The sequence below is a fragment of the Orycteropus afer genome, unplaced genomic scaffold (assembly GCF_000298275.1).
Source record: "Orycteropus afer afer isolate SDZICR_OR568_19922 unplaced genomic scaffold, OryAfe1.0 scaffold00311, whole genome shotgun sequence".
NCBI classification, from domain to species: Eukaryota; Metazoa; Chordata; class Mammalia; order Tubulidentata; family Orycteropodidae; genus Orycteropus; species Orycteropus afer.
In genome coordinates this window covers 2,674,864-2,702,726 of record NW_006921898.1, presented here as the reverse complement: position 1 = coordinate 2,702,726, position 27,863 = coordinate 2,674,864, and the positions used below count along the sequence as shown (strand labels likewise).

The window sequence follows — 27,863 nt, the reverse complement described above, 5'->3', positions numbered from 1 at the left end:
AACAAATTCCCTTAATTTCTGCTTATCTGGAAATGTCCTAATTTCACCATCATATTTGAGGGACAGTTTTGCTGGGTACATAATTCTTAGTTGGAGATTTTTCTCTTTTATGATTTTATATATACCATCCCATTGTCTTCTCACCAGCATGGTTTCTGTTCAGAAACACAAGCTTAGTTTTATTGGTTGTCCCTTGTAGGTAACTTTTCATTTTTCTCATGCTGCTCTCATGATTCTTTCTTTGTCTTTGGTTTCAGTGAGTTTGATGATGATATATCTTTGTGATTTTCTTTTGGGGTCTATCCTGTTTGGGGTTCATTGGACTTTCTGAATGGATTTATTCTCATTTTTCATCATACCAGGAAAATTCTCTTCCAACAAATCTTCAACCATTTTCTCTGTGGTTTTATTTGTCTCTTCCTGTTCTGGAATTCCAGTTACACATTGGTTATTCCTTTTGATGGTATCCCACATGAACGTTAGGCTTTCTTCATTTTGTTTTGATCTTTTTTCTGATTTATCTCTTCCAAAGACGTGTTCAGGTATTTGCCTTCAATCTCCCTAATTCTGTCTTCCATTGATTCAATTCTGCTCCTTTGCCCATTCAATGTCTTATCTATTTCTGAAATTTTAGTATTAATCTTCTGGATTTCTGTGTGTAGATTTTGTATCATTTCTAATTTTTCATTTATTTTGTCATTTTGTTCTTGTATTGTCTTTTGAAATTGTTCTAGGGTTTTGTTTTTTCCTTGATCTCTCTCTCAATTTGTTGAAGATACCTAAATATAATTCTTTTGAATTCCTTATCAGCGAGTTCCAATGCTGTGTCTTCCTCAGGGATGTGTTTTGGGTCTATATCCTGGTCCCTTGTTTCTCCTGCTTTATCTTGCTTCTTTGTGCGGATTGTGATGCTCTGTTTTCTCCAAGGCATTGTGATGTTTTTTCTGTTTATATTTAATTAGTGATTGTATGTTGGAGTGACTTGCCCACGATTTTCATTTTCTTTGCATGTTATCTGCACAAGCAGGGTACTGTGCTCCTGTATTCACTAGTTGACAGCACTTATACACTCACTACCTGTCCCTTTTCCTGTTGTCGGCCTCTCATATGTCCCTGCCAACCTTGGCAAACAGAGCCTATTCTTAGGTCCCTGGAATCCAAATGAGTATGCTATCACTTTAAATATCCAAAATGGCCACCGCTTTTAAACATTCAAAATGGCTGTGCCCTTGGTCACTTTAAATATTCAAAATGGCTTTCATGTGTTAACAATCAAAATGGCTGTGCCCTCCAGACAGCAGAAAGTCAGCAGTTCAGGTTGTCTCCCTCCTTGCTGTTTCCCTTCCTAGTCATAGGCTACCAGCGTAGTTGTCCCTGTAGCCCTTGGCAACCAGGGCTGATCTTTAGGTCAGTTCTCAGGTCCCTATACCACATGAAAATATTCAGGCTGTTGGTCTCATCAGAGTAGCTCACAGTCCACAGTTTCAACCATCTTTGTACTCACTGTTTTCCTTCAGGTTTTTCCACTAGTTGGTGCCTAATCCACTTCTGTATAGTTCCTTTCAATGCTCAGGGCTCCAGGATTATCTTCTGTATCCCTGTTAATTGGTTTTTCTTTTCTTTGTTGAAGAGGATCTGTGTCACTTGTCGGCCCACTCCTGCATCTTATCGGAAGTATTGTTTGGTTTTAAGACAATTTCAGGGGATACTTTTGGCTTAAAGTTTAATGATTATCTCAGGGCAATAGTTTCAAGGGTTCATCCACCATCAATGGCTCCAGAAAGTCTAGAGTCAATGATAATTTGTAATTCTTTTGTACATTTCTGCCTTTTGATCAGGATTAACTTGAATTTTTTTGGTGTTCTCCTAGCTCAGGGTTACCAATTATATTTGCAAATCTGGCTGGATGCATGTTGCCCCTGACACCAAGGACTTTCATGCTCTTTAATGATTTTTCTAGTCTGAAATCTGCATGTTGGTCCTAGAGAGCTGAGTCTCCCTTTCATCCAATGTGAATGTCTTTATAATCTTACTGATAAACATTTTTCTTTATAAAGATGAGCTCTTAAAAAAGAAATGGAAAATTATTTTGGTTGGTGTCTTTCCTAAACTGTACTCAGAATTCCCTTTTTGTTTTCAGTAACATCATCAATATTGTTGTGTGTTTTCAAGGGGGTGGCATATTTTCTGCAAAATTTTCTTGGCTTGTGGGGCTGGCTACAAGGTAAGAGACCTGGGTTCTCAGTCCACCTCTACCCACTCTGCCTGAGCTGTCTGTAGTTGAGTTGCTTATACTCTAAGCCTCAGGTTCTTCCACTGTGCACAAGGAGGTTGGACTGATGATTTTCAGTGACCCTCTACTGATTCTGTCAGTGATTCTGTGAGGCAGCAAAAGGGGTTGTGAGCCACAGGCATGAACAGAGGGCAGAGAGAGAATCGATGTATCCCATTCTTCCAAGAGAAAGTGCAGGCTACAGTAGAATCACAACTCAGCTTGCTGTGGGACTTAAGCAGAACCTGCTGAGTTATTACCAGGACATTTATGATGAAAATGCCTGACCATCAGGGAACTTACATGAGACTGTGCTGTTTCAAAGGTATATCTCCATCTAAAAAAATGTCCCTGATTTTTATTAAGGAGTGCATTTGACTGCTAACCAGAAGCCTGGCAGTTCAAACCCACCAGCCACTCCTCAGAAGGAAGATGGGGCAATCTACTTCCATAGTGATACTGCCTTGGAAACCCAAGGAGGGGTCGCTATGAGTCAGGTCCGACTTGACGGCACACAACAACAACAACGTCAGCTAGGAGGTACTGCCAGATCCTGTTCCTTGGGGGTCTGCCAATCCAATGCTGGGTTTCCAGGCAGCTGCTCTCCATTCAGTAGAAAAGGACAGGTTGGAGTCCACTAAGCCTGCTAAGCATGCTTCTGGGGTGTGACATGGAGGCTGGTGCCAGGCGAAAGGATGGTGCCCAAGACCCATGAAGGCAGATGGTCCACTTTCTTACATTGCCTTGTTACTGCCCTAGAGGTCAGCATGTACCAATGCCACACTGGACAGAGTCATCCCACTGGAGGCCCTGACAGCTCAGCCACTTTCTCTGGCTGAGACATGATGCATTACCTAGAACTGGAAGCCCTCAGCTGGGAAGAGAGGGAGATAGGCATGAAAAGGGACTGGCCACCAAGCCTCTCTCTTAACTCCACAGGAGATTTACCTGAATGAGACCTTGGCATTGCCCATAAGTGCAGAACCTGAATTTTCGTCAAGTACCTTGAGTCTCATGCTCTGTGCCCTGAATTGCCACAGAGCCACTAGGATGCCAGTGTCTATAACTAGGTCCTCACTGTTGCTGTGCCAAGGTACACTAGCAAATAGGCCTCAGTGTCCAGGTGACCTAGCTAGATAAGTGCTTGTGTGCAGTAGGCCTTTGGTCTGGAAAAGGGCCATTCCCACTCCAGGCTGGTTGTGATTTTAGTCATCAGTGCTGGGATGCAGCTATTAGAGGCTCCCTCCAGCTGCTGTTTTATGACAAAAAAAAACAAAAAAAAAAAAACCAAACTCACTGCCACCAGGTAGAATCCTACTCATAGCGACCCCTCCTTGGATCTCTGAGGCGATATCTCTATGGAAGTAGATTGCCCTATCTTCCTACTGAGGAGTGCTGATGGGTTTGAACTGCCAGCCTTCTGGTTAGCAGTCAAATGCCTTGGGCACTATACCACCAGAGCTCAAGGAAGCCTTATATGCAGAGAAGGTTCTTAGCATGAAGCCCCTTGTGTCTCTTATGAAAACAGTTGGACAGCAGCTATCAAATGTAAAATCACTTAGTAACTCTACTTTTAGAAATGTATCATTTATCCACTCACCTAAAATTCATGGGCACTTAACAATGTGCCAGGCAGCTTTTGAAGCACTTGGTATGCAGGAGTATAAGAACAGAAACATAAATCTCTGTCCTGGAGGAGCTTATTTTCTGATGGAAATGAGAGATAATAATAAAAAACATAATAAATAGCTGATGTCTAGAGCTATACTGTTCAATACAGTAAATACATACTACTCACATGGAGCTATTTAAGTAAAATTTAAAATTCACTTCCAATTGTACACATGAACACTGTGTGGCAACTTTTTTGTTACCTGTACAGTTACCATGATTAAAAAAAAGAAAAAATTCAGTTCCTTGGTTGCACAAGGCACATTTCAAGTGCTGAATAGCTACACGGGGCTTTATTGTGAGGTGTCAATGAGTCGGTTCCAACTCATAGTGGCTGTATGTTCAAATGAGTGAAAAGCTGCCCAGTCCTGTGCCATCCTCACAATGCTTGCTATGTTTGAGCTCATTGTTACAGCTACGTTTCAATCCATCTCATTGAAAATCTCTTTTTTTGCTGATCCACTACTTTACTAAGCATAATGTCCTGCTCCAGGGACTGGCCCCTCCTGATAACTTTTCCTAAGTACATGAGACCAAGTCTTACCATCCTTGCTTCTAAAGAGCATTTCTGATGTACTTCTTCCAAGACTGTAGTATACCATGATTCTTCTGGCAGTGCGTGATACATTCAGTGTTCTTTGCCAACACCATAATTCAAAGGCCTCAGTTCTTCTGTAGTCTTCCTTATTCATTGTCCAGCTTTCCCACATATATGAGACAATTGAAAATAACATGGTTTGGGTCAGATGCAGCTTAGTGTTCAAAGTTACATCTTTGCTTGTTAACCTTTTAAAGAGATCGTTTGCAGCAGGTTTGCCCAGTGTGATACATCGTTTGGTTTCTTGACTGCTGCTTCCATGGACATGGATTGCCGATCCAAGTAAAATGAAATCCTTGACAACTTCAGTCTTTTCTCTGTTTATTATGATGTTATTATTGGTCCAGTTTTGAGGATTTTTGTTTTCTTTACGTTGAAGTGTAGTCTGTACCGAAGGCTGTAGTCTTTGATCTTCATCAGTATATGCTTCAAGTCATCTTCACTTTCAGCAAGTAAGGTTGTACCATATTGCAGGTTGTTAATGAGTCTTCCTCCAATCCTGATGCCACATCCTTTTCATATAGTTCAGCTTCTCAGATTATTTGCTCAGCATACAGATTGAATAAGTCTGGTGAAAGAGTACAACCCAGATGCACACCTTTCCTTATTTTAAATCATACAGTATGCCTTGTTCTGTTTGAAACAACTGCCTCTTGGGCTATGTATATAGGTTCCTCATGAGCACAATTAAGTGTTCCAGAATTCCCATTCTTTGCAATATTATCCATAATTTGTTATGATCTACATAGTCAAATGCCTTTGTGTAGTCAATAAAACACAGGTAAACATCTTTCTGGTATTCTCTGCTTTCAGCCATGATCCATCTGACATCAGCAATGATATCCTTCATCCTATGTCCTATTCTGAATCCAGCTTGAATTTCTGTCAATGTACTGCTGCAACCATTTTAAAATTATTTTCAGCAAAATTTTACTTGCACATTCTGTTGAATTTTACCTTTCTTTGGAATGGGCACATATATGGATCTCTTCAGTTAGCTGGCCAGGTAGCTCTCTTCTAAATTTCTTGACACAGACGAGTGAGCATGTCCAGTGTTAACATCCATTTGTTGAAACATCTCAATTGGCATTCCTTCTATTCCTGGAGGCTTGCTTTTTGCCAATGCCTTCAGTGCAAACTTGGACTTCTTCCTTCAGTACCATCAGTTCTTGATCATATGCTAACTCCTGAAATAGTTGAACATCATTCTTTTTGGTACAGTGTATTCCTTCCATCTTCTTTTGAGGCTTCCTGTGCCATTCAATATTTTGCCCATAGAAGGCTTTAGTATTGCAACTTGAGGCTTGATTTTTTTATCCTTCAGTTCTTTCAGCTTAAGAAATGTTGAGCATTATTTTCCTTTTTGGTCTTCTAACTCCAGGTCTTTGCACATTTCATATACTTTACTTTGGATTTTTGAGCCACCCTTTGAAATCTTCTGTTCAGCTCTTTTATGTCATCATTTCTTCCATTTGCTTTAGATTCTCTATGTTCAAGAGCAAGTTTCAGAGTCTTTTCTGGCATTTATTTTGGTCTTTTCTTTCTTTCCTGTCTTTTTAATGATCTTTTGCTTTCTTCCTATATGATATCCTCCCATAGTTCTTCTGGTCTTCAGTCATTAGTAGGGGTCAGTGTGTTAAATCTGTTCTTCAGATGGTCTCTAAAATCAGGTGGGATATACTCAAGGTCATACTTTGGCTCTCGTGGACTTATTTAATTTTCTTCAGCTTCAGTCTGAACTTGCATATGAGCAATTGATGGTCTGTTTCACAGTCTGCCCCTGGCCTTGTTCTGACTGATATTGAGTGTCTCCATCATATCTTTCCACAGATGTAGTCAATCTGATTTCTGTGCATTCCATCTGGCAAGGTCAGCTTGTATAGTCTTCATTTATGTTGTTGAAAAAAAGGTAACTGCAGTCAGTTAAGTCGTAGGTGTTGTGGAATTCTATCATGCAATCTCCAACATCATTTCTATCACCAAGGCCAAAATTTCCAATTACTGATCCTTCTTTGTTTCCAAATTTCACATTTCAATCAGCAGCAATTATCAATGCATCTTGATTGCATATTTGATGAATTTCTGACTACTTAAGTTGGCAAAAATTATGTTTCCTCATCTTTGGAATTAGTGGTTGTCCATAAATTTGAGTAATAGTTGCATTAACTGGTCTTCCTTATAGGCCTATGGATATTATCCTATTACTGATAGCATTGAACTTCAGGAAAATCTTGATGTGTTCTTTTTGACAATGAATGTGACGCCATTCCTCTTCAATTTGTCATTCCCAGCATAGTAGACCATATGATTGTCTGATTCATAATGGCCAAAAGCAATCCATTTCAGCCTACTATTTTGCCCATAGAATCCTTCAATATTGCAACTCGAGGCTTGAATTTTTTCTTCAGCTCTTTCAGCTTGAGAAATGCTAAGCATGTACTTCCCTTTTGGTTTTCTGACTCCAGGTCTTTACATGTTTCATTACAATACTTTTCTTCTCAAGTTGTCCTTTGAAATCTCCTGTTTATCTCTTTTACTTCATCATTTCTTCCTTTTACTTTAGCTACTCTACATTCAAGAGCAAATTTCAGAGTCTTTCTGATATCCATTTTGGTTTTTTCTTTCTTTCTTGTCTTTTTAATGACCTTTTAAAAGCTTTCTTCAAGTATGATGTCCTTGATGTAATCCCACAACTCGTCTGGTCTTCAGTCATTAGTGTTCAATGCATCCAATCCATTCTTGAGATGGTTTCCAAATTTAGACAGTGTTCTGATGCTAGCCGTAAGATTTTTACATGTGACTAGTCGCTGCCATATTGGACAGCATGGATATAGAACATTTCCATCATCACAGAAAGTTCTTTAGACACCACTAGTCTGGAATATTTTAGAAGGTAATATGTACAATGGAAAAAAATAGAGCAAGATTTAAATAAATAATAGTATGAGAGTGGGGCAGGGGCTACAATTTAAAATAGGGTAGTTTTGGTGCACCTAATTTAGAAGATAGCTTTTGAACAAAAACTTGAAGGAGGTAAGGGAGTGAGGCATGGAAATACCTGGCAGAAGAGCATCCCAGGCAGAGGGGACAGATAGTGCAGAGGTGGGAGTCAGATATGAGGAAGAGGACGCAGATAGATTTGGCTGGGTGGAGTGAGGGGAGGGAGCAGTAGGAAAGAGGTATGGGAGCAGATCACATAGAGCCTTGTAGATCACTATATTACAAATATCATTGTAACGTTGTTTGTAGCAGCAACATTTGGGGGTGACATATGTGACTACAGTGGGGAATAGTTTGAGAAATTATGTTGTCTTCATGCAATGGTTAGAAAGGATGAGGGTCAAGAGTATGTCCTGGGGGAAAGTATCCTGGAGGCAGTGGGCTACACTGAGAGTCATTGTCTTAATAGACTTAAAACAGCCTGGAGCCCCTTAGAATTGGGGTTCAGGGTGGCCCTGTGGGTGTTTGTGCTCACTCTGGTTCTCTGTCTCCTCTGCTGTAAGAGACAGGCTGTGGGACTACTGAGGCTCTTTCAGATGATAGACACACCCAAGTGGAGGAGGGGTCATGGGGTGGGGAGGCATCCAGATGCTGGGGCCATGAATTTCCAGGAAGGGCCAGGACATCTGGGCACAGGATGGGAATTATATAATCCATGTAGGGGAGGCTGGGTGGCTTCCCTGATGGTCTTCTCTACCCCACCCCCTACTATGTTTCCCTGACAGCGTATGGTCAAGAACTTGGAAAAGGAGCTAGCACTTCTCAAGCAGGAGCTGGCCATCCATGACAGCCTGGTAAGGGGCTAGAGGCAGGGGCTGGGGAGAAGACATGATGCTGGAGGCAGGGGGAATCTAGGAGGGGTAGGGCCAGGAGTGCCAAGTGGGCAGGAAGACTAGGTGTGAAAACAGCAAGGAGGTCAAAGCAAGGATGCTGGATGAGAGGAGGAAAAGGTGGGCATGGGGACTGGGTGGGTAAAGGGGCCAGGTAGCTAGGGGGCTAAGTAGCCATGGATACTGGGGGAAAAGAGGCAGGGAGGCATAAGGGCCAAGTGGGAAGGGTGAGCAAGAATACTGGGGAGACAGAGGCCAGGGAAGCTGAGGGATGCTAGGTGAGCTGGGGTACTGGGAGAGCACAGGGGTGATGCTAAGGGCAGAAGCAGAGGTAGGCAGGCAGAGGCCTGATGATTATGGGTACTGGAGGCAGAGGGCATGGTGGCCCAGATCAGGAGATGTGAGGCAGGCTAGGGATGGGAGAGGTAGTAATGGAAGAGGGAGGAGGGGAAGCAGCAGCAGGGCATCATAAGGCAGGGGGTGAGGCAGTGGTTCTCTGGTGGCCTGCCTAGGCTGGTCCTGATGGGGCTTGCCAAAGTGGCAGGGAGGCTACATCTTTTGACTTCCTCTAACCCCACAAGAGGAAGACAGAATCACCATCAGTAACCCAAGGCCTATTCCTGCGAGGCAAGACATGCTGCCTCCCTCCAGCCCTTTCACCAACCCTGACACCAACCATTCCTCCTGCAGTACCCACCACCTCTCTGCTAGGTTCCATAACTCGCTGCAGTGGCCACACAGAACTCACAGATTATGGGGTTTATTAGGGAAGCAATAGCCTATAATTCAAGTTCAGGAACATGCTCGGTCTCTCTCAGCCCACTGTCTCTCAGCCAACAGTCTCTCTCAGTCTCTCTTCCAGCAGTGCATGTCTCTCAGTGTCTCTCTCAGCAATGCATGTCTCTCATCTCTCTCTCTCAGCAGTGCATGTCTCTTGCATCTCTCTCTCAGCAAGTGCATGTCTCTCAGGAACACATCTTTCTCAGCCAGAAGTCAGAGAGAGATTCCTCCTGTCTCTAGAAGGCCTTCTTTTGAGCCTAGCAGAGTGTGCAAACTAACCAGTCCCAACATCAGAATTCTATACACCTGAGGGAGGGCAAACTTTCCAGAAGATTGCTTGATACTGGTTCAACAAAAATACTCCAGGTGGAACTTTAACAATCAGTTGTTCACATCAAATTCCACCACAGAGTTTACAAGGACTTATGGCTAGAAAAGCCATATTATGTAATTTACTACACCGCAGGGTCAGGGCACCCTCTGTGGCCCTCATTGTGCAGAGACTCAGCCAGCAGAGCCCCCTTGCCTGGAGCAGCAGGCCCCAGTTCTGGTGGCCTGTCCTTCACTTCCCCACCCTACTGCCCTTCTCTCACCTGAGCACCTGACCCATGTGTCAGGCTCTCTACACCAGGACAAGATGGTGAAGGTAGTGGAGCTGGCTTGGGTGGCCAGGGCCTGTGCCCAGCCTCCCTGCCTCAGAATGGCCTCTGCTGCTCCTGCTTCGATTACCTCTTTGGAGTTCATTTACATGCTTTGCATCCTTCTCTAAGGCTAACCGCACCCTTGTGACCTACGACCCCATGGATGAAATCCAGATTGCAGAGATCAACTCCCAGGTTCGGAGGTACCTGGAGGGAACATTGGATGAGATTGATGTAAGGAGCCCTTTCACGGGAGTGCCAGGCCCAGGCCTTCCTGTCCTGGGTACACCTTTGTAACCTCTCACTGAGTGGGTGCAGTGGGTGGGAGGGCAGTGCTGGACACTGGCATCAGGCCCTTCAGCCCACTATGGCCTCAGCTTCCATGTTTAGGGTTACACAAAAATGTTGGTGCTGCATATAGTTGCCAACAGCCTTGAATACGTGTATGAGAGGTGGCCCGTCCCAGAGGTCACAGGCATGGGCCCTGGAACCAGCCTGCTGGAATCATATCCCAGCTCAGTTGCCCCTTGGGTCAACTCGGCAAATGGCTGAATTCATGTACCTCACATTCCTTACCTGTGCAGTGGGGAGGGAAACTGAGCTGGGATTAGCTGAGATGCAGCACCTCAAAGTGAGGCCATAAAGGATGGTCCTCATGCTGGTTGTCTACAAGGCAGACTCCCCAGGGCCCATGTTGGAGTGGGTCAAAGGGGAGACAGCGACCACACAAGGAGGGGTCCTCAAGAGAAGAGATATATCCTGTTTTTACAGTGTAGCCATCAAACCCCTCATCAGAGAGACAACATGGGCAGATCCCCTAACCTGTTATTGTGGGTGGGCTATAAGAGGCGGGCCTGAGAACACCTGAGGGGCAGACTCTTCTGGCCTCCCAGCATGGGCAACTCCAGACTGTGCTTGATCAGGAGTAATGCTGTCAGGATTTTAGAGCCAGGAGGGAGGCTGATGACCTTTCTCCAGCCGCAGGTGTTTGTGTGTCTGTGCCCACTGAAAAAGATTTGCAAATGGGCTCAGTCTGAAGATAGCAAGTAGAATCTTTTGGAAGCAAGAGAGAACTGAAAACAAACTTGAGTAAATTTTTTTTCTTAGGAAGTATTTTCAAGAACTATTGAGTCTTTTTCATTTTATAGAGAGCTCCACATAGAAAAGGTGATTTTTATAGCCTTTATATATGTAGGCTCAAAACCCTAATCAGGTGTTTCTCTGTTCTTGAGGAGGCTTTGACTGCCACTTTGCTGAGAGGCTATTTGCACACATCCCATTCTCAAGGCAGATGGTCTAGAGCTCAGCCAAGAGATCCTGGCTTCTTTTCTAATATAGATGCAGCCTCGGTCCCATGATGCTCCTGTCTAACTTCTGCCTCTTCTCCCCTTAGATAATCAACCTCAGACAGATCCAGGAGGTGTTCAACCAGTTCCGTGTGGTGCTGAGGTGAGGGACCACCCCCTTCTTACCCCACTCCTGTATCAGGCTACTATTTTTATTTGCCATTGGCTGTCCGGGCACCTGCCCCAAGTGAATCCCCTCCTGCTGTCTTTCATATGTGGAGCCAGACCAGAGTCCTTGTGATGTGCCTACATCCCTGGTGTCCCTGCCAGAGTCTGCTATTGACCTGTCAGATCCTCTTGGCCTTCACTTCCCATGGAGGAAGTGGGGAGGACAACCTTCCACTGGAGGGCCACTCAGAGATGGAGTGGTCTCTAGGGGATGTTTACTGAGTTTATTAGTTGGACCAAACCAAAAATCCAAACTCACTGCTGTTGAGTCGATTCTGACTCATAGTGACCCCATTGCATTTCCAAGGCTGTAAATCTTTATGGAAGCAGACTGCCTCATCTTTGTTCTATGGAGCAGCTAGTAGGTTTGAACCACTTACCTTTTGGTTAACACCCAAGTGTCTTAACCACTACACCACTAGAGCTCCTTCATTAGTTGGACAGGAGGTCTCTACAGAGTGCATGAATATACCCACCCTGCTCCCTGGGAGGCATTTGAGGTTTATTTGGATGCAGACACTTCTGTGGCCTGCATGGCTCTTGCTGGGTGGGGATGGTGCTACAGAAATTGGCCACATGATTCCAAGGGTCTTATTAGAGACAGAACCTAAGTGAGGGAGCATGGTCAGGTATATGGTCCTTGTTAAATGTCATCTCAGAGCAGTTGCGCCTGGCACATACGGGTGGCCCTGCAGATCTGTGGGCTGGATAATGGGTATGTGTATTGGAATGCGGAGTAGAGATGAGTTCATTTTGTCTGTTTTGTCTGGCCTGGTGGTTCCATCACAAGGGGCATCACCTAAATGATTTCTAACCTTGGTACTTGGCTCTAGCCCCAGGTGCGAGGTGTTTTACCACTTTCTCTCCCAAGCCAACAGGAACAGGAAGTGGAGTCCACTTTGCGCAGGAAGTACACACTCATAGACAAGAATGACTTTGCAGCCATTTCTGCTGTTCAGAAGGTAAGCACAGGTTGCCTCTTGCCTAAAGCACTCTCCTCCCAGACCATTCCAGAAGCAGCAAGTGTCCTACATTAAAGCAGATTTAGAGTTGTAACAGATATCAGTAATACCAGGATGAGCATTATTCTTGCAAAAGTAATCTGCATAGAAATAGAAAATGATTTTAATAAATTAGAGACATAGCTAATAATAAACAAGACCGATTCTAGAGTTGAATTAGAAACAGGCCTTAAGATCCTTGAGGCATGGAATGAGGTGCCAGACTGGGGAGGGAGATTGAAGTGGAAAGTGGACATTTGTCAGGGTGGTCAGGGATAGTTTCCAGGGACAGCCTGAAGCTGGCAGCAGTAGCCACATCTTGGTGTATTGGACAAACATGCTTACCCCAAGCCTTTGGCTACAAACACTGAGGTGGGGTGTGGGAAGACCCCCAGGGGGCTCAAACACTTACTCTAATCCATGATCCTGGGCTGGCCTCTCCATCCAGGCAGGGCTCATAGATGTTGATGGCCACCTTGTGGGTGAATCTGATGGACAGAGTTTTGGGCTGGGAATCGCCCCTTTCTCTTCCAAGCCTGGGAAGAAATCCAAGTCCAGGAAGGCATTCAAAGAGCCACCCAGGTGAGTGACCTTCTTGCTCTCCTTGCTCAGTGCCTGGTCCTTCTGGAAGGGAAGACATGAACACATCAATTGTCCCTTGTTGTCTCAGCCTCTGAGTGGTCATGGTGGACATCACTGCTACCAATTCTAGCAATGTTTGTGGGGCCCTGAGTGGGGCTGGTTTTGAACTAGCTGTAGCACAGGTGTCACCTTCATCTTCATAGCAACCCCAGGAGGTGGGAATGATGATTTGGTCATACTGATGGGGAAAGCAAGGTCTAGAAAGGACAAGTTACCTCCCCAGGTCACACCGCTGATGAACGGTAGAGTTTCAGTGAGCAGCTGGGGTGGCACTCCAGAATTCTGCCCTCTGATACAGTATGTGATCCCTCTTCACTCACCCCTTCATCATGGTCCTTTTGTGAGCCAGATGACTGGCCCTTACACCACCTAAAAACCCAAACTCATCTTTCACACAGAACTTGTTTGTATCAAGGTGAAAAGAGTGTCCAGGGTCACTTAATGACACCCCCCCAGAGGTGCTATGAAACAGTGGCTGAGAGGACAGGCTCTGGAGCTGATGCCCAAGCTCATCTCTCTGCACTTCTTATGCCTAAGGTTCAGCTTCGGTGATGCATGAGAGCCCTTCTGTATCTCTTGTTTCCTTGCCTCTAAAATGGCAATAATAGTAGTAACAGCATCAGAGTTATGGGGGTTGTTGTGAGGTTGAACGAGTGAATGCAGTCCTTGCACAAAGAAAGTTCTCAATAGAAATTCACTGTCACTTGGTCTGACAGAGCCTGGGTGAAACCCCTTAAGACTATGGCTCCTAGCTGCCCTTCAGGTCTAGAACTGAACCCACTTCCATGGCTTCCAGCCAAACAAAAGACAGGCATATGAGCTGAACATTTACACTACATAGATACACTCCTTGGAGAGATCAATCATGGGAGAATAGAAGGGCTATGTATGCACAGGGAGACAGCTCGGGAGGCAGAAGTGCATGGGAGAGGACACAGGGAAGAGGTGGCTATGGGGAGGAGTGGGAGGGGAGCTGTTGCATTATGGGAAATTACAGTCAATGTCATGAGATAAAGTGTATATGAGCTTCTGTATGGAAAGTGAATTTGCTCTGTAAACTTCCACCCAAATCACAATAAAAATTGAAAAAAAAGAACAATACTACACTGAAAAAAAAAAGAAATGCATTGTTACTGTAATTATTACCTGTAAAGAGGCTGAAGCTGGTTGTAGAAAACTGTTACATACAGGACAGGAATTCAGTAGTAGGGGCTTTTGGATGTCCCTGGCCACCTCCTGCATCCTCAGGAAGGGCAATCACACCCCCGCTCTCTCTTGTGCTGCTGGGTAATCAGTGCAATACCAGAGGGTGGAGGCTTGGTCCTGCAAGCCACACACCTGTTACAAGAAGAGAAGGAAAGAGAGGAGACAGCTGTGGGCATCCCCCTGTCAGCTCAATCCTGTGCAGATGTGCCTCTCCTGGGGGGAGGGTGACAGCTGCTTTCCTGGGAGCATGTGTGAGCACTGAGTTAGGTGGGGAGAACAGGGTGTGGACTGGTTGGGCAGCAGCATAGACTTTTCCTGCTTGCCCACAGCCAAACCCACCCTGGGAAGGCACTCTGCCTTCCTTCCATAGGACGCCTGTGTGACATGGGGCTCCTGAAAACCTGTGGTCCACCACACAGGTCACAGGCTTTCCAGTGCTAGAGATTGTGCCCATTCTTCCCACATGTCTTCTGCTGAGATTGCTGAGTAGAAGACTCCTCATTCTGATAAAAGGGAGAAAAGTGCTCCCTACTGCTGATAAACTCTCCATGGCTTAGGGTCATACTCTTTGCCCTTTGAGCTAGGTATGATCAAGGCAGGAGCTGAAATCCCTCAAATTATAGCACTGAGATATCTTTAAACCTTAAACCAAAAATATCCCCTGAAGTCTTCTTGAAACCCAACAGTAGTTTAACGTAACTAGTAAAGAATGCCTGCCTTGAACATTGTGCTCTTTTAAGATTATATAGGATCAAAGTGACAACAGCAAGTCAAAAGATTAGTTAGGATATTTGGGGGGTAGTGAGTTTATGTGAATGGGGGAAGAACAACTTAGAAAAGGCTTGTGAGAATAGCTGCACAACTTGAAGAATATAATCAGTGTCACTGAATTATACATGTAGAAACTGTTGAATTGGTGTATGTTCTATGTATATTCTCAATAACAGCAAAAATAAAATTATATATCTATATATATAAGATAGGGGATATATATATCTTCTATATATATAAGATAGGACTCTGGTGGCATAGTGCCTAAGGCATTTGATTGCTAACCAGAAGGCTGGCGGTTCAAACCCACCAGCCACTCCTTGGAAAGAAGGTTGGGCAATCTACTTCTGTACAGATACTGCCTTGGAAACCCAAGGAGGGGTCGCTAGAATTCAGAAAAGGATTCAATGACAGTGAGTGAGTTTTATATATATATAAAATAGGAGCTGAGGTAGTGTGGATTCCTGGTGTGGACTGAGAAAGGTCACTCCTCCATGTCATCTGAGATTTCTCACTACCCATGGCTGGGCCCTGGGGCTTCCTTACTTTCTCCTTCCAGTACCTCATCAAGAAAAGAAGGTGCAAGCAGCCCTGGGAGCGTCAAGGACTTGGAAACAATTTCCATCTCCAGGACCCAACTGGTCACATCCACCAAAGATGGGGAGGCGAAAGACATGCTTCTACGTGACCGGGAGACCTCCAGCATTGAACCACTCCCTTCGGACTCCCCAAAAGAGGATTTACGCCCACCCAGGTGACCATCTAACATTAGCTCCTGCACTAGATCAGCCAAAACCAGAGCATGATCCTCAACATGTAAAAAGTGCCTGCAGAGGGATAAGAAATAAAATAAGGGTAAGGGGCAAAGGCAGTTCCAACCCACCAGCTGCTCCATAGGAAAAAGATTAGGCATCTGCTTCCATAAAGATGATAGCCTTGGGAGCCCTATGGGGCAGTTCTACTCTGTCCTATAGAGTCACTATGAGTCAGAATCAACTTGATGGCAGTGAGGAGGTGAGGAAGGGGCAAAGACTGGAAGCATGATCCAAAAAGAAGAACCATAATGGGACTCGATGGCAAACAACAATAACAACAACACAATGGGTTTTAGTCATACAAAAGGGTCCAACCTCAGGTGTTATCAAAGATACATAATTAAACATGGAATCATTTTAGGCACTCCAAATAGCAAAGATTTGAATAATTAACTTTACGTATTTTAAAATAAGTAATGCATTCAAAACATACATAATTCTCAAGGTGTGAAAGGGTACAAATCTTTCTTCTTTGCTGCACCCCCAACCCCTACTGCTTTTTCCAGCCACCCAGTTCTTCTCCCTGGTGAGTCATAATTCATTATGTAGGATTCTATCTCAAGGAAATAATTAGAGATATGAACAAAGATGTATGCAAAAAGATGTTCATTGCATCATTAATTATAAAAACAAAACAATTTCTTTAAAACATCCTCAATATCCAACATTAGGGAAATGATTAAGTGAATTATTATCTCTGCCCTTGGAATGTATAGGATGTGCATGATTTTTTTCCCCAGCCTGTGAACATTTCCAAACATTAAAGAAGTTGAAAGAATTATACAGTAAACAGGCATATACTAAGCATCCCCTTGATTCTGTGCTTAACATATTAGTTTAAGTTTAGTTTTGGGAGTCCCTAACTTGTACAAACAAGCCAAAAAGTTGGTGAGTTGAGGCCACCCAGGGGCATCTTAGAAGAAAGGCCTGGCAATCTGCCTCTGAAAAATCAGCCATTGAAAACCTTGTGGACCTGCTGACTCAGGACCATAGTACTGGGGGACACTAGGCTCAACTGGCACAATAATACATAAAAATCTTGTTCCACAACCTATTTTGGTGAGTAGCGACTAGGGTCTTAAAAGCTCTTGAGTGGCCATCTAAGATGCAGCTCATGGTCTCCTCTCATCTGAATCAGCGAAGAAGGGTGAAGAAAAAATCAAGGGCATTTGGAAACAGTTAGTCCAAAAATATGATGGGACTTGAGACCAGAAGAACTAGATGGTGCCCAGCTACCAATGCCAACCACTCGGGAAAGGATCAAAACTGGAGATCCTGGATAGAGTGGGAGGAAAAACGTGGAACAAAATTCAAAAACACAATAATGACTAGAATTACCGGTTGGATGGTGGGAATTACTGGTGGGAACCCCAAGATACAGCCCTGACATACCCTTCCCTGACATACCCTTCAGGCCTGGGATAGGACTCACTCCCAAGGACTGGCTCTTTCCTCAATGTAGAAAGACTTACATGCAGAACACCCAACCCAGATACACCATAGAGCAATTGGCCATGGGGCACCAGAGGGGCAGCATTCACATGGGAAAGCTGGACAGACGGGAGTACATAGTTAAGAAGAGCATAGGGGGTGGGGGGGAGTCACAGGGAAGGAAAGGAAGAGTGGGTTAGGCTTGGGTACGTAATTGGGGAGTGAAACCAAATGTATATGAACTGTTGAATATGTAAAACAAATTCTGCTCTGTAAATTTGCATCCAACCCACAATTAAAAAAAAGGAGGGGGCACGCACACAAAAAGAAAACCCCATGGAGCAGTTTACTGTCACACACGTGTGGCTGCCATGAATTGGAGTTGGCATCTAATTTTATACTTGCTTCATCATATGTCTATCTTCCTCTCCATCTATCCATGTTATTTTTTTGGATCCATGCATCTTATTTAACATTTCAGAATAAGTTGCAGATATCAACCTACTTTCCCCCCACCTCTGCCCCAATGCTTCATTCTACATCTCATTAATCAGCATTTTCAAAGAGTTTTTAATAGCATTAAAGAATCTTTCCATGTAAAAAGTAAAAACAAAATTATATATCCTGCATGACCTCAGCCATTTAAAAATATATTGAAGAGTTCCTGGAAGGAGACATCCCAAAGTGTGATTGAAAATAGATAATGTTTTATTTTCTGTTCCTTACACTTTTCCTGCTTTCCTCATTTTCTGCAGTGGGCATGCTTCCCTTTGTAGGCTGAGTAAAATACAGATAAGGAAATGATTCCTAAACAGTTTAGTTCCCATCTGGGTATGGGGTAGAGGATGCCCAGGACTCCTGGCCTGCTGTGCACAGAAGCCCCAGAGAAGAAAGGTGAAGTGGCCCATGGCTCCAAGGCAGTCAGTCCATCTCTCCTTCTTCCTTGGTCTCCCCCTCCATCTCTAGGCCCAGTACCCCGCCCTCCAAGCCCATGGCCTTTGAGGAGTTTAAGAATGAGCGAGGTAGTGAGATTAACCGCATTTTCAAAGAAAACAAATCCATCCTAAATGAAAGGAGGAGAAGGGCCAGCGAGACAACCCAACGCATCAACACCATCAAGAGGGAGATTGATGTGACGAAGGAGGTGCTAAATTTCCAGAAGTCACTACGAGAGAAGCAAGGTAAATGTGATGGGAGGATGGCGAGCGATCTATAGGATATCAGAGTCATCCTCCAAATGGGGCAGCCTTGGGCACTGGGGACCAAGGTGGGGAGGGGGTGAGCAGGCAATGAGGTGGAGCCTTCACCCATGGTTGTCATCCCATTTGGTTCTGGTACAGCCCTGGAGAGCCACAGAGTCCATCTCCATCAGCCAGCCAGCCTCTGCCTGTAGAGGTACTCCATTATCTCAGACCTAGGTGCTCCTGTCTATGGAGACACAAGCCCTTGGTCATGCAGAGATTTTTCCAGGGAGATGGGTAGCTGGTGACCCCCACATGGTCCCAGGGAAATTACCTATGCCTGGGTCCTGGTGTGGTCTCCTTGGTGCCCATGGTGGTTAGATTGGGGTGAGGTGCTGGTCAGGACCCTGAGAGCTGGAGGAGGGAAATGAGAAACCAGACAGCTGAGGAACTGTCTGTCACTAAATCTCTCCCATATGCTGAACCCCTGACACCTTTGTTGAACTGGCAAGGTCTCCTGTCCTAGTGCAGGTGGTATGAGGGCTGGCAAGGCTCAGAAAGCAGGGACCCCTGATTGGGGAGCTCAACTGATTCTTCTTATCACAGTTGCAGGCGCTGACCATGCCTGTACTGTGGGCCAAGGACTCTCCAGTTTGAGCATGCAGAGGATTCGTTTGGGAGGGCTGGTCAAGGGCAGACTCCTAGACCTGACCAGTGGTTCGGACTGAGAGAACTGAAGCAGGATCCAGAATCTGCTTTAATGAGTGACTGTTTGACTCTGAGGCAGAACCAGAGGCCACACTCTCATTCCAATTCTTGACTCAGTACCGTTATCTTTTTCCAAACAAACACACCACAAGTTACTAGGCTTTTCTTGCTAAATCACAAGCATGTTCCAGGCCAGCTTTCATGAGCATACTCACTGGTCCCCTGGGGTATCGCCAGATCTAACTTGGTTTATTCCTGCAGATCAGATGCATCATGTAACTCACAGGGAGAAAATTTTACTCATTTATTTCTCAGAGGGCAATCTTATTTCCAAATTCTTGGGGCCAACCTGCTCACACCCTACAGACCACCCATGACACACTATTCCAGATGGCAAGGTCCTCCAGAGGGTGTGGGAAACTGCAGAAGGCTTGTGATGGAGGCTTCAGTTAGACTTCTACCTGGAACCTCCAGGAGGGGGACACAGTGAAGGTCTTACAGGACCACTAAGCACTTTTTGTCTCCTCTGCCCACAGCCTCCTGAACATGCAAACGCTTATTACATGTTTACATATTTAAACTGATACACATGCACTGCTTTGCTGACATCTCACTCACTCCTAAATATACCCCAAAATGGGAAGTTTCAAAGGATGAGATGAAGAGGAAATAAGGAATACTTTTTAAATTTTAAATACTTGTACTAAAAAATATTTTTGCTCTTTTCTCTCAAAGGCACTGGTTGTTTAAATCCTATCTTTGTCTAGAGGGGACAGATTAAGTAAATTCATTTTTTGAAGTAACTACCAAGTACTTTATGACTGACAGCCAGTTGTAGGCCCACAAAGGTCAGGAAATTTGAAATACTAGTCTTTTGTAAAAGAAAAATGCAACATCACCTTGAAGTTCAACTGTCTGAAGTTTTTCTCTTGGAGATGATCAAAGAACCTCTGGGTAGTACAAAAGATGTTTCCAGTCACTCCCCATCGCAAAACAGAGCAAAGCTCTGCTCTGTAAAGGATTTGTGCTTATCAAAGTAACCACATCAGGGATGTCCCAGAGCACACAAATAACAGCAGGTTGCTCACGTGGAAGGTGAAGGACCTAGTAAGGGAGACTTTTTACCCCCAATCCCAGATGGGGGTCCTGACCCCTTCATGGCATCAGTGACACTTAATGTACCTTCCTTTTCCCAATAAACATCAGTGGAAGGGCTAACATTTTCCTTTGGTCCTAGGGGCTGCCTTGTGCACATACCTCAGGTCACACTCAGGACTCACTCATTGTGAGCCCTGGGCACTGGGAGCCCCCCACTGGTGGGGGGTGATAGATGTGATGTCTTTGCTGAGCTTTCAGGGTGCTATGGATAGTAGATAACTGGTTGAGTGGCTCTGAAGACTCTGTTCAAGAGTCTCAACCAAGCAGCCCTTGCCAAACTGACAAACCTTAGAAATGTCCCTGCAAAGATATCATGGGTGGAGGAGATGGAAAATTGTACAACTGACCCTCCCCTCACCTAGAGTGCTCTGATGGACACTCAACATGGTAAAGATGTCTGATCTTCTAACAAAAAAGTAGCTGATAAATGTTGGAATCATCAAGAAGGTAATTTGAAATGTGGATTTACATCCACTCTGGTAGCATAGTGGCTAAAGCACTTGACTGCTAACCAGAAGGCTGGCGGTTCAAACCCACCAGCCACTCCTCGGAAGGAAGGTTGGGCAATCCTACTTCCGTAGTGATACTGCCTCGGAAACCCAAGGAGGGGTCGCTATGAGTCGGGGCCGACTTGACAGCACATAACAACAACAACAACAACAACATCATCATTAATAGTGAACCTTGCCCTAAGTACCTGGTGGTATTAGCCAGTCATGCCAATTCATGTATATAATTTATAAAAACAAAGTAAGCCTTCATATAATAGGACTGCTTGCTGTGTATCTTTGACTCATAGGGTATGCCATGGGATATCATGCTTGGTAAACTAGAGGTCAGGGAATAAAGGGAATAAAGGGAAAACCCTCAACGAGATGGATTGACATAGTGGCTACAACAACGGGCTCAAGCATAGCAACAATTGTGAGGATGGTGCAGGCCTGGGCAGTGTTTTGTTCTGTTGTACATGGGGTTGCTGTGAGTCAGAGTCAACTTCATAGCACCTAAAAACCAAAGTATGTGCCAACTTAGCTGGGCCATGATTCTCAGTGGTTTGGCAGTTATATAATGATGTAATCATCTCCCATAATGTGATGAGATATCATCATTGAATCAGTTGTAAGGGGATTAGTGTGGGATGCAGTACCCTTACTCAGGTCATAGCCCTGATCTGATGTAAGGGGAGTTTCCCTGGGATGTTGCTTGCATCACCTTTTATCTTATAAGAGATAAAAGGAGAGAGAAGCAAGCAAAGGAGGGACCTCAGTACATCAAGGAAGAAGAGCTGGTAGCAAAGCTTGTCTTTTGGACTTGGGTCCTTCTAGATCCAAGGGAAGATTGGTGCCAAGACACATGGAGACAAGGCTCTTTCCCTAGAACTAACAAAGAGAGAAAGCCTTCCCCTAGTGTCAGTGTGCTAAATTCGGACTTCTAGCCTCCTAAATGGTGGGAGATCACATGATAGAATTTTGCAAGACCAATGACTTATTCATTGCAAATACCTTTTTACAACAACACAAACAGCGGCTACACCCGTGGACTTCGCCAGACGGAGTACACAGGAATCACAGTGACTATTTCTGTGGCAAGAGGTGATGGGGAAGCTCAGTATCTTCAGCCAAAACAAGGCCAGGAGTTGATTGTGGAACAGACCATCAACTGCTTATATGCAAGTTCAAGTTGAAGCTGAAGACAATTAAAAGAAGATGATGAGAGCCAAAATATGATCTTCATTATATCCCTCCTGAATTTAGAGACAACTTACAGAATAAATTTGATGCATTGAACACCAGTGGCTGAAAACCAGAGGAATTGTGGGATGACATCAAGAACATCATCCATGAGGAAAGTAGGTCATTAAAAAGACATGAAAGGAAGAAAAGACCAAAATGGATGTCAGAAGAGACTCTGAAACTTGCCCTTGAACGGAGAGTAGCTAAAGTAAATGGAAGAATCAACAGGACAAAAGAGCTGAATAGAAGATTTCAAAGAGCAGCTCGAGAAGACAAAGTCAGTTATTATAATGAAATGTGCAAAGACCTGGAGTTAGAACACCAAAAGGGAAGAACATGCTCAGCATTTCTCAAGCTGAAAGAATGAGGAAAAAATTTAAGACTCAAATTGCAATACTGGAAGTATTAGCTTGAGAGCTAATGTAAATTGTTCTGGGTGTTTGACTTGCTTCGTGGCTTCAATTTGTAATGGAAATGTCTACCCCTTTGTGTGTTCCACCATTGTACTTTGGAAGCAGATAATTTATATTCTAGATTTACAGCTGAAGAAGAATTTTGTCCCAGGATGGAATTTGGATTTTAATTTAATTTAAATTTGATTTAAGGTTTTTGGGATGATATGGTAGGATGAAAGTGTTTCACATGTGGCAAGGCATGGATTTTTGGGGTCCAAAGGGTAGAGTGTCATGGATTGAACTGTGTTCCCCCAAAATATGTGTCAGCTTTACTGGGCCATGATTCTCAATGATTTGACAGTCATATAATGATGTAATCATCCCCCATGATGTGACCAGTCAATCAGTTCTAAGAGGATTAGAGGGGGATGCAATACCCTTACTCAGCTCACAGCCCTGATCTAATGTTAGGTGAGTTTACTTGGGGGTGTGGCCTGCTTCTCTTTTTATCTTACAAGAGATACAAGGAGATTGGAGAAAACAATCATGGGAGAAAGAAGGGCTGTTTATGCACAAGGAGACAGCTCAGGTGAGGAGCGCATGGAGGGATGGACACAGGGAAGAGGTAACTATCAGGAGGAAGTGGGAGAGGAGGTGTTGCATTGGGGTAAACTGTCAATGTCATGAGACAACGTGTGTGTGAACTGCTGTATGGAAAGTGAATTTGTTCTGTAAACTTTCACCCAAATCATAATTTTAAAAAAAAGGGAAAAGAAAAGAAAAAAAAAAAAAGAGAGAGAGAGAGAGAGAGATACAAGGAGAGAAGCAAGCAAAGGAAGTACCTCAGTACCACCAAGAAAGAAGACCTGGGGTGGAACACATCCTTTGGACCCAGGGTCCCTGGGCTGAGAACCTCTTAAACCCAAGGGAAGAATGATGCCAAGCACACGGAGATCTCCAAGGAATACCGGGCTCACAGATGTTGAGAGGAGACATGGACCTTCCACCAGAACCAACCTTCCCTTAGTGTCACCATGCTAAATTTGGACTTTTAGTCTCCTAAACCGTGAAAGAATAAATTTCAGTTTGTTAAAACCATGCACTTGTGGTATTTCTGTTATTGCAGCACTAGATAACTAAAACAAGGTGCAAGGTCAAAAAAGTGTGGAGAATGGGCCATCTCTACCCTTCCCTCTACCCTATTTATCCTAAAATTCCAATGTGAGCCCACTGATCTGAGACACCCCCCACACCATCGACTTGTGAGACATATTCTGGCTGCCTGGCTTCCCTTCATGCTATGCCCACCTCCATGCCATGCTCAGCCCTTCCTCTGGGCTCCTTTCTTTGGGCTTTGCCAGCACTGTTCCCTCTTTCCTGAATGTCTTTCTTCACCCACCCCAGGGAAATGCCTCCTCACTCCCTGATGTACTCTCTCCTCCTACAGGTGAGTACGAGAACAAGGGGCTGATGATCATTGACGAGGAGGAATTCCTACAGATCCTGAAGCTCAAAGACCTCAAGAAGCAGTATCGCAGCGAGTACCAGGACCTGCGTGACCTCAGGGCTGAGATCCAGTACTGCCAGCGCTTGGTGGATCAGTGTCGCCACCGCCTGCTCACAGGTATGCCAGCTGGGAAAGATAGCTGACCACCTGAGGTCCATGGAGGCACAGGGCAGGGCTATAGCCCAGGTATTTTGGAAGGCTTTGGAGCCTCCCTCTGGCAGAAACGGGCCAGGCACAGGCTTCAGATGTGTGATTTCTAGGACTGTGGGAACTGAAGACAGAGATGGTAACAGGTTGAGACTCTCAGACAGCAGGTGAATAAGGTTGATTCTGGGACAGGCACAAGGGAGACAAGCACACACAGCATTTACCAGCTTCCTCAGGGGCTTCCCTATGGTGCTTTCTCCCTGTCTCCTTACAGAATTCGACATCTGGTACAACGAGTCCTTTGTCATCCCCGAGGATATGCAGGTGGCATTGAAGCCATGCAGCAGCATCCGACCAGGGATGGTGCCTGTCAACAGAATTGTATCTTTGGTGAGTGTCACAAGGTCAGAGAGGCAAGGGTGATGGATGAGCACAGGGCAGGGAACAATGCCCCTCATCCTTTGTACTTTCCATGAACATAGTATTCATCATGTGCTCTTAGCCTCTCCCAGGGCTGGCCTAGGCAGGTGTGCAGGTACAGGCCTTTCCCCAAGTATCAAGCAGTGGGGGCAAACAATACTCTTCCTGCTGCCATCCTTCTGGAGTAGCTCATTCTACCCAGGTGGCAGTGACAGGGTATCTGTGGGGATGGGCAAACATAAGGGATTATGAGCTGCCCTGGTGGGTTGCAAACCTGGTAAGGGGTGAGTCCTGACTACATCAGGCTGAAGGTTGGTGTGGGCCTCCCTAGGGAGAAGATGACCAGGATAGATTCAGCCAGCTGCAGCAGACAGTGCTACCTGAGGGCCCAGACTCCATTTCCTTCTACAATGCCAAAGTCAAGACAGAACAGAAGGTAACTCAAGAGGTCCATGTCTCCAGGAGGACAGGGGCCTCAGAGATTTAATTACCAGACACCCAGGGTCACATGCCCTACTTTTGGGTGTGTGTGTGGGGGAGGAATGGTACCAGTGCAGAGAGAGCTAGATTCACCCATAGTCTCTTCACCCTCTGTCACCTCTAGAGTCCTGGGACTAGATTGGACCCAAAAAGGGCCCCTGGCACTCAGGGAGAACCTAGAAGTCTGCTCTAAAAAATATGGACAAGGAAGCAGGAATGGGGGTACGAGCAACAGCCCAGATACCAGGACCAACTGCCTTATCCATGAGCCCTGAGCCCATCATTCTCTACTTCCCCACTTTTTTTTTTTTTTTTTTCCCATTGTGATTTGGGTGAAAGTTTACAGAGCAAATTCACTTTCCATGCAGCAGTTCACGTACACTTTGTCACACGGCATTGACTACAATTTACCACAATGCAACAGCTCCCCTCCTGCCTCCTCCCATAGTTACCTCTTCCCTGTGTCCTTCCCTCCATGCACTCCTGGCCCCTGAGCTATGTTCCTGTGTATATATAGCTCTTCTATTCTCCCTTGATTGGAGTGTATCTACCTCTCCAAGGAGTGTATCTACCTAGTGTAAATGTTTGCCTCATATGACTGTCTTTTGTTTGGCTGGAAGCCACAGGCGTGGGTTAATTCCAGATCTGAACGGTAGCTAGGTGCCCTAGTCTCAGTGGTTCCATCAGGTTCTGTCAGACCAGCAAGCCTGGTACCTTTTTTTTTTTTTTCCCAAATGATTCTGAGTTTTGTTCCACAGTGTTCTCCCACTCTATCTAGGATCTCCTACATAGATCCCCCTTTGAGTGGCTGACAGTATCCACCACCAACTTTTAAAGACAGAGAGAAACCAGGACACCAAGTCTTGCCAATGGGACAAGAAATTCTTTGGGCTATATTGTGTCTCAACCACTTTCAAGGAGGGATTTCATGGAAGGCACAGGGCACATTCTGAGAAAGCCTCAGAATCAGGTGGGGTGGTCTACAGAACAGTTTCATGTGAGGTAGAATTAAGAGGAGTGAACATGCACAAAGACGAATGACAGGAGTGCTGACCTCGAGGGGGTAAGGGGCTGGAGTGGGTGTGGGATGCCTCAGGATGCCCTGGACATCACAGTCACATGGTCTAGAAAAAGAGTTATTTGGGAACAGCAAGGGAATAGCAAGCTTTGGACCTTTACACCTCATCCTTGCCCAAAACTGACCTTCATAATATCTTTCATACCTCTGTAAGCTTGACCATTAGTCTTTGATCGTCGTACAGACTGGCTCCTATTTCCCTCCAAGGCTTGGATATCTCCACAGGACAGTATGGGGCTGTGGCCCCTTTGCTTTCACCTGGACTTGCCTCCAGCTGTGAGGCCCACCACGACTTTTGAAACCTCACATCCCTGTGACCCTTGGTTGATGACTTCTGGCTGTGCTAACTTTTTTGCCTATTCTCTGAACTTCCTTTCCTATCACCTTCTCCAAGAGGATGAGTGAGATCACTTTTCTGAAGGCCTCTGGCTTGTCCTTTTTTAGGTTCTGGTGAACAGCAGCTGTCTCTATAGAATTGCCTTTTCTGGATATTCATGTGAATGGAATCATACCATATGTGACCTTTTGTGTCTAACTTCTTTCATTCACATAATATTTTCAAGTTCATGCATATATAGTAGCATGTTATCAGAACTTTATTCCTTTTTATGGCCAAATAATATTCTATTGTATGAATATACTACATTTTGTCCATCCATTTATCTGTTGATAGGGTTTTTACTACCTTTTGATATTATGAATAATCCTGCTATTAACATTTGAGTTCAAGTTTTTGTATAGACATATGTTTTTATTTGTCTTGAGTATATACCTAGGAGTGGAATAGCTGGGTCATATGGTAATTCTATGTTTATTTTTTTGAGGACCTGCCAAGCTATTTCCCATAGCAGCTGCACCATTTTACATTCCCACCAGCAATGCACAGGGTTAACACTTTATCCATATCCTTGCCAACACTTGTTATTTTCCTTTTTTAAATGATAACCATCCTAGTAGGTGTTGATGTGAGTTTTGAGGCTGAGCCACTGGTGTTTCAAACCCAGCAGGATGCACATGGTACACAGGTATCAGCCCAGCTTACAGACTGAGACAGACTAGGAAGAAGGAAGAGGCTGTCCACTTCTCAAAGAATTTGCCAGGGAAAACCTTACAAATAGCAAAGAAACACTGTTTGATACATTACCGTGCAACTTTATGAATAGTCCGGTTAGGTTAGAAGGCTCTCAAAATAGGACTGGGAAAGAGATACATCATCTGAGTAAACCCAGCTTTAGTCTTATGGATAAGGTAAAGCTTTTGAGACCTCCATTTGCTGATGTGGCACCACTCAAATTGAAGAAAAACAGCTGCAGACATCCATTAATCATTGGAAATGGAATATATGTATTATGAATCTAGGAAAATTGGAAGTTGTCAAAAATGAAATAGAATGCATAAAGATTGATATCCTCGGCATTAGTGAGCTGAAATGGGCTGTTTTTGGCCATTATGAATCAGACAACCATGTGATCTACTATGCCAGAAATGACAGTTTGAAGAGGAATGGCGTGGCATTCATCATCACAAAGGATATTTCAAGATCTGTCCTGAAGTACAATGCTGTCATTGACAGGATAATATCCATACGCCTACAAGGAAGACCCGTTAATACGACGATTATTCAAATTTATGCCTCAACCACCAAAGCCAAAGATGAGGAAACTGAAGATTTTATCAACTTCTACAGTCTGAAATTGGCCGAACATGCCATCAGGATGTGTTAATTATCACTGGTGACTGGATTGCAAAAGTTGGAAACCAAGAAGAATCACCGGTAGTTGGAAAATTTAGCCTTGGTGACAGAAATAATGCTGGAACTTGCATGGTAGAATTTTGCAAGACCAACGACTTGTTCATTGCAAACACCTTTTTTTCAACAACACA

At 44.5% G+C, this 27,863-nt stretch overlaps 1 protein-coding gene across 1 annotated transcript in view; it reads left to right on the top strand.

Moving 5' to 3' along the window:
* The window catches only part of KIF9 (kinesin family member 9), a 67,254-nt gene extending 40,976 nt beyond the window's left edge, over nt 1-26,278 (top strand). Inside the window, exons 11-22 of the mRNA XM_042782422.1 lie at nt 8,267-8,335; nt 9,922-10,026; nt 11,186-11,241; nt 12,178-12,268; nt 12,756-12,889; nt 15,486-15,680; nt 18,139-18,353; nt 23,795-23,971; nt 24,276-24,391; nt 24,753-24,857; nt 25,820-25,871; nt 26,187-26,278. Coding sequence (XP_042638356.1) covers nt 8,267-8,335; nt 9,922-10,026; nt 11,186-11,241; nt 12,178-12,268; nt 12,756-12,889; nt 15,486-15,680; nt 18,139-18,353; nt 23,795-23,971; nt 24,276-24,391; nt 24,753-24,857; nt 25,820-25,871; nt 26,187-26,278 — 1,407 coding nt within the window. The remainder of the gene's footprint in view (nt 1-8,266; nt 8,336-9,921; nt 10,027-11,185; nt 11,242-12,177; nt 12,269-12,755; nt 12,890-15,485; nt 15,681-18,138; nt 18,354-23,794; nt 23,972-24,275; nt 24,392-24,752; nt 24,858-25,819; nt 25,872-26,186) is intronic.
* Nucleotides 26,279-27,863: the final 1,585 nt, after the last annotated feature.